We start from the raw sequence: 12,055 nt of genomic DNA, 5'->3' as shown, positions 1-12,055 counted from the left end.
CATTAACCTACTCAAGGACATTTGGGGTGTTCCCAGCTTTTGGCAATTACAGGGCTGCTATAAACACTCTTGTCCAGGTTTTTGTAGGCACATAACTTTTAATTTCTCAAGGTCAAATACCTAGGAGTGGGATTGCTGGGTTATATGGTAAATGCATGATTAACTCTTTAAGAAAGTGCCAAACGTCAGTAAGTACATACTTATCAATAGCTACTTTATGTCAATGGACTAAATGCTCCAATTAAAAGGCATAGCATGGCTGACTGGATAAAACAACAAGACCCATATATATGCTGCATACAAGAGACACATTTCAGACCTAAAGACACTCACAAACTGAAAGTGAAGGGATGGAAAAAGATACTCCACGCAAATGGCAATGAAAAGAAAGCTGGGGTAGCAATACTCATATCAGACAAAATAGACTTTAAAACAAAAAGTGTAAAAAGAGACAAAGAAGGGCATTACATAATGATCAAGGGAACAATCCAACAAGAGGATATAACACTTGTAAATATCTACGCACCCAATGTAGGTGCACCTAAATATATAAAACAATTATTAACAGACATAAAAAGAGAAATAGACAGTAACACAATAATAGTAGGGGACTTTAACACTCCACTTACACCAATGGATAGATCATCCAAACAGAAGATCAATAAGGACACATTGGCCTTAAATGACACACTAGAACAGATGGACCTAGTAGATATATACAGAGCATTCCATCCAAAAACCAAAGAATACACGTTCTTTTCAAATGCACATGGAACATTCTCCAGGATTGATCACATATTAGGCCACAAAACAAGTCTCCATAAATTTAAGAAGATTGAAATAATACCAAGCATCTTTTCTGACCATAATGGTATGAAACTAGAAATCAACTATAGGAAGAAAATCAGAAAAGCCACAAATATGTGGAGATTAAACAAAATGCTACTGAACAACGATTGGGTTAACAAAAAAATCAAATGAGAAATCAAAAAATACCTGGAGACAAATGAAAATACGACATGCCAGAATTTATGGGATACAGCAAAAGCGGTTCCAAGAGGGAAGTTTATAGCAATACAGGCCTATCTCAACAAACAAGAAAAATCTCAAATAAACAATCTAACAATGCACCTAAAGAAACTGGAAAAAGAAGAACAAAGCCCAAAATCAGTAGAAGAAGGGAAATAATAAAAATCAGAGCAGAAATAAATGAAATAGAGAGTAAAAAAACAATAGAAAAAATTAATAAAACCAAGAGCTGGTTCTTTGAAAAGATCAACAAAATTGACAAACCTTTAGCTAGACTCACCAAGAAAAAAAGAGAGAAGGCACAAATAAGTAAAATCAGAAATGAAAGAGAGGAAATTACAACAGACACCTCAGAAATACAAAAGATTATAAGAGAATACTATGAAAAACTATATGCCAACCAATTCGACAATCTGGAAGAAATGAATAAATTCTTAGAATCATACAACCTTCCAAAACTGGATCAAGAAGAAATAGAGAATTTGAATAGACCAATCACCAGTACGGAGATTGAAACAGTAATCAAAAACCTCCACAAAAATAAAAGTGCAGGACCAGACGGCTTCCCTGGTGAATTGTACCAAACATTCAAAGAAGACTTAATACCTATCCTTCTTAAACTCTTCCAAAAAATGGAGGAGGGGGGAAGCTCCCTAACTCATTCTACAAAGCCGACATTACCCTGATACCAAAACCAGACAAGGACAACACAAAAAAAGAAAATTACAGGCCAATATCACTGATGAACATCAATGCAAAAATCCTCAACAAAATACTAGCAAATAGCATACAACAATACATTAAAAAGATTATACACCATGGTCAAGTGGGATTTATTCCAGGTATGCAGGGATGGTTCAACATTTGCAAATCAATCAACGTAATACACCACATTAATAAAATGAAGAAAAAAAATCACATGATCATCTCAATAGATGCAGAGAAAGCATTTGACGATACAGCATCCATTTATGATAAAAACTCTGAATAAAATGGGTATAGAAGGAAAGTACCTCAACATAATAAAGGCCATATATGACAAACCCACAGCTAATATCATCCTCAATGGTGAAAAACTGAAAGCTATCCCTCTAAGAACAGGAACCAGACGAGGATGCCCACTCTCACCACTCCTATTTAACATAGTATTGGAAGTCCTAGCCAGAGCAATCAGGCAAGAAAAAGAAATAAAAGGGATCCAAATTGGAAAGGAAGAAGTGAAACTCTCACTATTTGGAGATGACATGATTTTATATATAGAAAACACTAAAGAATCCACCAAAAAACTTTTAGAAGTAATAAACGAATATGGTAAAGCTGCAGGATACAAAATGAACATACAAAAATCAGTTGCATTTCTATACACTAACAATGAAGTAGCAGAAAGAGAAATTAAGAATACAATCTCATTTACAATTGCAACAAAAAGAATAAAATACCTAGGAATAAACTTAACCAAAGAGGTGAAAGATCTGTACACCGAAAACTATAAAACATTGCTGAAAGAAATTGAAGAAGACACAAAGAAATGGAAAGATATTCCATGCTCTTGGATTGGAAGAATTAACATAGTTAAGATGTCCATATTTCCTAAAGCAATCTATAGATTCAGTGCAATCCCTATCAAAGTTCCAACAACACTTTTCACAGAAATAGAACAAAGAATCCTAAAATTTATATGGAACAACAAAAGACCCCGAATAGCTAAAGGAATCCTGAGAAAAAAGAACAAAGCTGGAGGTATCATACTCCCTGATTTCAAAATATACTACAAAGCTATAGTAACCAAAACAGCATGGTACTGGCACAAAAACAGACACACAGATCAATGGAATAGAATCGAAAGCCCAGAAATAAACCTACACATCTATGGACACCCAATCTTCGACAAAGGAGGCAAGAACATACAATGGAGAAAAGAAAGTCTCTTCAACAAATGGTGTTGGGAAAACTGGACAGCCACATGCAAAAAAATGAAAGTAGACCCTTACCTTACACCATACAGGAAAATTAACTCAAAATGGATTAAGGACTTGAACGTAAGACCTGAAACTATGAAACTTCTAGAAGAAAACATAGGCAGTACGCTCTTCAACATCGGTCTTAGCAACATATTTTCAAGCACCATGTCTGACCGGGCAAGAGAAACAATAGAAAAAATAAACAAATGGGACTACATCAAACTAAAAAGCTTCTGCACAGCAAAGGAAACCATCAACAAAACGAAAAGACAACCTAACAATTGAGAGAAGATATTTGCAAACCATACATCTCATAAGCGGTTAATCTCAAAAGTATATAAAGAACTCATGCATCTCAACAACAAAAAAACTACCAACCCAATTAAAAAATGGGCAAAAGACCTGAACAGACATTTCTCCAAAGAAGATATACAGATGGCCAACAGACACATGAAAAGATGTTCAACATCATTAACTATCAGGGACATGCAAATCAAAACTACAATGAGATATCACCTCACGCCTGTCAGAATGGCTATACTTAACAAGACAGGAAACAACATATGTTGGAGAGGATGTGGAGAGGAGGGAACTTTCATACACTGCTGGTGGGAGTGCAAACTGGTGCAGCCACTATGGAAAACAGTAGGGAGATTCCTCAAAAAATTAAGGATAGAACTACCATAAGATCCAGCTATTCCACTGCTGGGTATTTATCCAAAGAACTTGAAAACACCAATGCGTAAAGATACATGCACCCCTGTGTTCACTGCAGCATTATTTGTAATAGCCAAGACTTGGAAGCAACCTAAGTGCCCATCAAGGGACGAATGGATAAAGAAGATGTGGTATATATACACAATGGAATACTACTCAGCCATAAGAAATGATGAAATCCAGCCATTTGTGACAACATGGATGGACATTGAGGGTATTATGCAGTGAACTAAGTCAGAGGGAGAAGATCAAATACCGTATGATTTCCCTCATTAAGTAGTAGATAATAACAACAACAAACAAACACATAGAGACAGAGATTGGATTGGTAGTTACCAGAGGGGAAGGGGGAAGGAGGAGGGCGAAAGGGATAATTCAGCACATGTGTGTGGTGATGGGTTGTAATTAGTATTTGGGTGGTGAACATGATGTAATCTATGCAGAAATAGAAGTATAATGATGTACACCTGAAATTTATACAATGTTATAAGCCAATGTTACTGCAATAAACAAAAAATTTAAAAAAAAAAAGGTCAGCAAACTGACTCATGTGCCACATATGGGCCCTCTTCCTGTTTTTATAAATAAAATTTTATTTGAATATAAAAAAAAAAAAGAAACTGCCAAACTTGTCTAGAGTGGCTGTACCATTTTGAATCCCCATGAGCAACATATAAATGTTCTGGTTGCTGCACAGCCTCATCAGCAGTTGGTGGTGTCAGCTTTTGTTTGTTTTCGATTTCAGCCACTGTAATTTGGTGTGTAGTGGTCTCATTGTGGCTTTGATTTGCATTTCCCTAATGGCTAATAATGCTGAATATCTTTTTGTGTGCTTATTTGCCATCCATATATCTTTTTTGAAGTACTTGTTCAAATCTTTTTCCCATTTTTAAATTGTGTTTTTTGTATGCTTATTGTTGAGTCCTGAAAGTCAATATATATTCTCAATGTGAATCCTTTGTTTGGATATGTGTTTTGCAAGTATTCTTTCCCAGAATGTAGCTTTTCTTTCTATTCTGTTAACAGTGTCTTTTGCAGAGCAAAATGTTTTAATTTTGATAAAGTCAAATTTATTAAAAATTTGTTTACGGATTATACTTTTCTTATCATAGCTAAGAACTCTTAGTCTAACCCAAGGTCATGAAAATTTTCCCACTTTCATCTACTAGTTTAATAGGTTTAAATTTTACATTTAGCTGTATGGTCCATTTTGAGTTAGTTTTTGTATAAGATATGAGGTACAGCTTGAGGTTCATTTCTTTGTATATGGATATCCAGTTGTTCCAACACTACACGTTGAAAAGACTATCCTTTCTCAATTTAATTGCCCTTGAACTTTTGCCAAAAAACAATTCGCCATTACTTGTGTGGGTCTATCTCTGAACTATGTATTCTGTGCGTTGATTTATGTATCTATCCTTTTCACCAATACCTGTCTTGATTTCTGTAGCTTTATATAGCAAGTCATAAAATTGAGTAGTGTGAATCCTCCAATTTTGTTCTAACTTTTCAAAATTGCTTTGGCTATTCTAGTTCCTTTGCTTTTCCATGTGAATTTTAGAATCAGCTAGTCTATATTAACAAAAAGTCTTATTGGAATTTTGACTGGAATTAAATCACATCTATAGCTCAGTTGGGGAGAACTGACGTTTTATGTTACATTCCAATCCATGAAAAAGGTATGTTCTCCATTTATTTAGGTCTTTGAGTTCTCCACAAGCATTTTGTAGTTTTCAGTTAACAGATGCTGCATGTTTTATCAGATTTATACATAGATATTTCATATTTTGAACTACTGTAGATGGTATTTTTTAAAAAGCTTTTGGTTTCCAATTGTTCACTGCTAGTAATATAGATATATAAATCATTTTTGTATGTTGAACATGTATCTTGGATACATGTATCTATCCTTTTGTATGTTGAACATGTATCTTGGATACATGTATCTATCCTTCTTTAGGATACATGTACTAACATATTATCTGTGAATATGGACAATTTTATTTCTTCCTTTCCAATCTGTAAGTCTTTTATTTCTTTTTCTTGCCTTATTGCACTGGCTAAGACTTCTGGACAATGTAAACATGAAGAGTAACGGTGAAAGTACACATCATTAAAATGTTACCAGTCTTTAGGGAAAAGCATTCAGTCTTTAATCATTAAGCCTGGTGTTAGCTGTAGGTTTTCTGTAGACACCCTTTATCAGATTAATGAAGTTTTCTTCTATTCCTAGTCTGCAAAGTGTTTTTATCATAAATTAACACATTCACAAACTCTTCCAAAAAATAGAAGAGGAGGGAACACTTCCCTACCTCATTCTATGAGCCCTGTATTACCCTAATACCAAAGCCAAAGACATCTATAAGAAAACTACAAAACAATATCCCTTATAAACACAGATGCAAAAATCCTCAATAAAATACTAGCAAAAGAATGCAGCAGTACACAAAAAGGATTATACACTGACCAACAGGATTATCCCAGGAATAGAAGGTTGGTTTAACATATGAAAACCAACTCATGTAATAAATCTTAATAAGGAAGAAAAACCATTTCAATAGATGCAAGGAAAAAACAACTTCTGACAAAATCCAACACCCTTCATGATAAAAATACTCTTAGGGGGCCGGCCAGGTGGCACAGCGGTTAAGTTTGCACGCTCCGCTTTGGCAGCCCAGGGTTCATGGGTTCAGATCCCAGGTGCAGACCTATGCACTGCATATCAAGTCATGCTGTGGCGGCATCCCATATAAAGTGGAGGAAGATAGGCACGGATGTTAGCCCAGGGCCAGTCTTCCTCAGCAAAAAAAACAAGAGGACTGGCAAAGATGTTAGCTCAGGGCTAATCTTCCTCACCAAAAAAAAAAAAAAAAATACTGTTATGGACAGTGTTTGTGTCCCCCCAAAATTCATACGTTGAAGCCCTAACCACTAATGTGATGGTATTTGGAGATGGAGCCCCTGGGGGGTAATTAGGGTTGGATAAAGTCATGAGGATAGGGCCCTCACGATGGGATTAGTGCTCTTAGAGAGAGCGAGCAAGCCCTCTGCGAGAGCACAGAAAGAAGGCCATGTGAAGATGCAGCGAGAAGGGAGGCTGGCTTCCCTATCAAGCCAGGAAGACAGCTCTCACCAGAACCTGACCGTTCTGGCACACTGATCTTGGACTTGCAGCCTCCAGAACTGTGAGAAAATAAATTTCTGTTGTTTAAGCCACCCAGTCTGTAGTATTTTGTTGTGGCAGCCTGAGCTGACTAATACAAACACTCAATAAACTAGGACTAGAATAGAACTTCCTCAGCCTGATAACAGCCACCTATGGAAAGCGCACAGCCAGTATCACAGTTAATGGTGAAATTCTAGATGCTTTCCGCCTAAGATCAGGACAAGACAAGGGTGTCCGCTCTTGCCACTTCTATTCAACATTGTACTGGAAGCTTTAGCCAGGGCTATTATGTAAGAAAAAGAAATAAAAGGCATCCAGATTGGAAAGAAAGAAACTATCTCTGTTCATAGATGACGGCATCTTGAATGTAGAAAATCCTAATGAATCCACAAAAAACTAATAGTTTTATTAGAACTAATACAAATTCAGCAAGGTGGGAGGATACAAGATTCATATACAATAATTATATTTCTCTACACTAGCAATGAACCATCTGAAAATGAAATTAAGAAAACAGTTCCATTTATGATAGCATCAAAAGGAATAAAATACTTAGGAATGTATTTAATAAAAGAAATGTAAGACTTGTACACTGAAAAACTATAAAACATCATTGAAAGAAATTAAAGAAGACCTAAATAAATGGAAAGACATCGTATGTTCATAGACTGGAAGGCAGTATTGTTAAGATGGCACCATTCCCCAAATTGATTTACAGATTCAATATAATCCCTATCAAAATCCCAGCTCCTTTTGTTGCAAAAACTGATAAGCTAATCTAAAAATTCATATAGAAATGCAAAAGACTAAGAATAACCGGAAACTCAGAAAATAATCTTGAAAAAAATCAAAGTTGGAGGACTCACACATCACAGTTTCAAAAGTTACTACAAAGCTACAGTAAAGATAGTGTGGTCCTGGCATAAGAATATAGACCAATGGAACAGAAATGAGAGTATAGAAATAGAACCTCACAGTTATGGTCCACTGATTTTCAACAAGGGTGCCAGATTACTTAACGTGGAAAAATAATCTTTCAACAGATAATGCTGGGACAATTGGATATCCACGTGCAAAAGAATGAAGTTGGACCCCTACCTCACATGGTGTACAAAAACTAACTCAAAATGGATCAGTGACCTAATTAACAGAATTAAAACTAAAAAACTCTTAAAACACAGGAGTAAATCTTCATTATCTTTGATTAGGCGATTGATTCCTTAGCTATGACACCAAAAGCACCAAGTGACAAAAGAAAAAATAAATAAGCTGGACATCACCAAAATGAAAAACTTTTATGGTTCAAAGGACACCACCAAGAATGTGAAAAGACAACCTATGGAATGGGACGAAATGATAGCAGACCATCTATTTGATAAGAGACCTGTACAGAAGACTTGTATCCAGGATATGTAAAGAGCTTACACCTCAACAATAAAAAGTCAAATACACCAATTTAAAATTGGGCAAGGAATCCGAATCAACAGTTCTCCAAAGAAGACACACAAAAGGCCAATAAGCACATGAAAAGATACTCAAGACCATTAGTCACTGGGGAAATGCAAACGAAAACCACAATGAGATACCACTTCACATCCTAGGATGGCTATAATAAAAAAGACAGACAATAACCAGTGTTGACGAAGCAGGAGAGAAATTACAGCACTCATACATTATGGTGGGAACATCAAATGATAAAGCCCCTCTGGAAAACAGTTTGGAAGTTCCTCAAAAAGTTAAATGTAGAATTAACATGACAGAGTAATTCCACTCCTAGACAGATATCCAAGACAACTGAAAACATGTCAACACAAAAACTTATATGTGACTATTCAAAGCAGTATTATTCATAATAGCTAAAAAGCGGAAGCAACCCAACTGTCCATCAACTAATGGATAAAAAAATGTGATATGGAATATCATTCAGCCATAAAAAGGAATTAAATTGTGATACATGCTACAACACGGATAAAGCTTGAAAGTATTAGACTAAGTGCAACAACCCAGACACAAAAGCCACTTATTGTATGATTCTTTTCATCATGTAATCTCCAGAATAGGTAAATCCATAGAGACCAAAAGTAAATTAGTGGTTGCCAAAGGCTGGAGGGAGAGGGGGAAAGGGAAAGGACTGTGAATGGGTATGCAGTTTCTTTTTGGGGTGATCAAATGTTCTGGAATTAATTAGTGATGATGGCTGCACCAACTCTGTGACTACACTAAATACCACTGAATTGTAGACTTTTAAAAAGGTGAACATGGGGCTGGCCCTGTGGTGTAGCGGTTAAGTTCACGTGCTCCGCTTCAGCAGCCCGGGGTTCGCCGGTTCAGATCCTGGGCACAGACCTATGCACCGCTCATCAGGCCATGCTGAGGTGGCTTCCCACATAGAGCAAATAGAAGGATGTACAACTATGACATACAACTATCTACTGGAGCTTTGGGGAGCAAAAAGGAAAAAAAGGAGGAAGATTGGCAACAGATGTTACCTCAGGGCCAATCTTCCTCAAAAAAAAAAAGGTGAACTTTAATGTATGTGGATCATATTTCAGAAATTAAAGATGTTATTTTTTAAAAAGTTCAAGATGTAAATGGTAAAGCTGAGACATTACTTTCATCACACATTCAACCCATGGAGTTGGGTTTTCCCCAAGTCAAGTGTCAATTTTAAATACAACTGCCCATCTATGGCTATTAGTTTAGTATGTTAGAAAATCATGCTAAGGAGTTAAAGGTCCTGTGTGAAACATACCGGTGGCAAAAGTGGTTGAGTATGTATCATACAAATTTATCATCGCTGCTAGAATACATGTTTTATTAATGTTGGGTAAGTGGCATCATATCTAAAGAGAATTAATTTTACACCTTAATAAGCAATAATAATTCCCAGGGAGTGGGGAGAGAAGAGGAGATACTTTCTCTTTTCACTCACTCAAATTCTTGGAGCCTTGGTTTTCTCATCTGGAAAATACAAAAAATCATACCAACCTCATAATGTTGTAACCTCTGTAATCCTCAAGAGTCCATGAGAGGTGGATATCCCAGAGTGAATTCTAGTTCTGTGGTTAGTGGGCCAGTGAAGGGAGGATGAGCTACATAAGTGCCTTATACAATCTAGGAAATGTATTTTCATTTAATATTCATGACTAATAACTATGGTGTTATTTCAGATGAGGAAACTGAAGTTCAGAGAAGTTAAGTAGTTGAAGGTAGTGATTTACTACATGTGGAGTTTAATGTCATTAGTTTTAAACTACCTCTTTCCCCCTCCCCATCTAGGTTAACAGGAATAGGAATCTACTGCTTTCAAACCTCAAAGGAAAGCTCTCAATTTCCTAATTTTGTGGAATCTATATAGATTTACAAATGGGGGGAGGGGAGAAAGAGAGAGAGACATTGTCTTTAAGAACAAAGTTTTGAGCAAACTGTACTGGTTTATTTACAATTGTAATTTATAAACAGTAACACAAACATCTTTCCATTAATATTATGAAAAAAGTCCCATGGCTGAAATGGGCAAAAAATGACACTTCAGGACACTTTTAAAGGGGGTGCCAAAAAAAGGAAAAAATGCAACACAACAGTTGTGGGAGAGTTATAAATATGAAGTATTGCACCAGGTGTGATTTCATGCAAATGTCTTCAACCACTCAGGTAGACTGTTTTTATTTAGATACGAGAATAAAATGTCTTTAACTATGTTACCTTCTAGTCACTTGATTTCCATTAAGTAATTAACACAACTGGCTGTAAACAGGGTACATTTAAATACTTCTCCTATCATCCCCTGAGAGAGAATCCATTACATTTTAGGACAGGGCAAACTGTGAGGATCTGCTACTTCCCAAAGAGATTTTACAGAAAGTCATTCCATGGCCCCAAACGTGTTCCTGGATTTCTCTCAGCAAATGTGGTCTAGTATGAACCTCGATAAATTAAATTGGAAAAGCTGCAAAGTAAAGCAGATCACTTTTCAGTTTTGTCATATTAAAAGAATAAAAACAGTTTCAAACCACTGGAACTTCAGTAAGAGAAGACAAAAACCAAAGAAGAGAAAGAAATTTCACAAAGCGATGATAAAAACTGTCGTTTACACAGCTCTCTGATCATCTGGCTTTTATTTAAGTGGATGTTAGTGTGGTCACAGACCATGATCTCACTGAGGATAAATAAGTGTGGGCTCAACACCCGTCCTGAAGTAGCTTCCATCAAACATCCCACTTGTAATGAAGAACAGCGACATTCTACAGATACAATTCTGTCCCCAAAATGTTCGTTTCATCTTAACATGCCTACCTACTTATTATAATGCTTTTAACTGCTCCTTAGAAATCATTAGGATGAAGTTTAGTATCTAAAACACTCAGTGTTCAAATTATTGGCTAATGGTGCAAAGATGATTTAGAAACTGATATGTCAACATTTCACTAGCTAGACTGCATTTCTGAGTTGGCTGGAGTCTTCATACATTTCATTAAAAAGATTTCACTCTTTTAAGAACAGAAACAGCAAGCTAATTATTAATCCACGTAATACTTTTTCATTTCTGATGTCGCTCAGTGGGTAAAACTAAATGTAGCAATTAAAGGGGTCTCTTCAACTAATTCTAGCTCTAATTTTCAGTGAAGACATTGCAAATACATATGCGTATGGTTGTTTTTAAATCTGAAAGTGATGCATGTTCCCTTAAAACAGCTCTTCAAAACAGAACTGCATTCTGCACCTTAGTTCATAAGGGCACAGGGTCAGTTACTTCAAAGTCATTTAATAACTGACCTTTATAATAAATCATTTTTTACAAAACCAAAAATGCAAAAGAAAATTAAAAGAAAAAGTTTAACTGTCCAGAGAGTGATTATAATTTACACTTTCCTAGACCTGCTATCCAAGCACCCCCATGAGCAAATGAAAGGTCTCCGGTTAGAATTCAGTCAGGAAAACACGTCCCTGTTTCTCTTCGTTGCCTTAATTTCTTTTGAAATAATTCTCTTTTATATTAACTTTCCAAAGCATCCAAAACTTTCATGATCTGTTGTTTTATGGCTTTGGTAGCATCTCCTGCATTTGGAATCAAATACCTATGGGGGAAAATATATATATTAATAGAGTGCATTTCCTTCAGGACTCAGCTGAGACATCACTTCCAGTGGGAAGCCTTCCCTGACCTCCTATGTACTCCCCA

General features: G+C 36.0%; 1 protein-coding gene across 3 annotated transcripts in view; it reads right to left on the bottom strand.

Annotated features, from left to right (window-relative positions):
- Positions 1–10,287: 10,287 nt before the first annotated feature.
- Positions 10,288–12,055, bottom strand: part of TBC1D23 (TBC1 domain family member 23) — a 54,684-nt gene continuing 52,916 nt past the window's right edge. For all 3 annotated transcript variants that reach the window (XM_004439951.3, XM_087439501.1, XM_087439502.1), the window contains one exon: positions 10,288–11,951. In XM_004439951.3, the coding sequence (XP_004440008.2) occupies positions 11,870–11,951 (82 nt within the window). In that variant the 3' untranslated portion in view covers positions 10,288–11,869. The remainder of the gene's footprint in view (positions 11,952–12,055) is intronic.

This window comes from Ceratotherium simum, chromosome 15, assembly GCF_057802395.1.
Source record: "Ceratotherium simum simum isolate JZ-2026a chromosome 15, ASM5780239v1, whole genome shotgun sequence".
Classification (NCBI taxonomy): Eukaryota; Metazoa; Chordata; class Mammalia; order Perissodactyla; family Rhinocerotidae; genus Ceratotherium; species Ceratotherium simum.
Note: the sequence above shows the minus strand (reverse complement) of the source record. Positions and strands in the feature narration are given on the sequence as shown.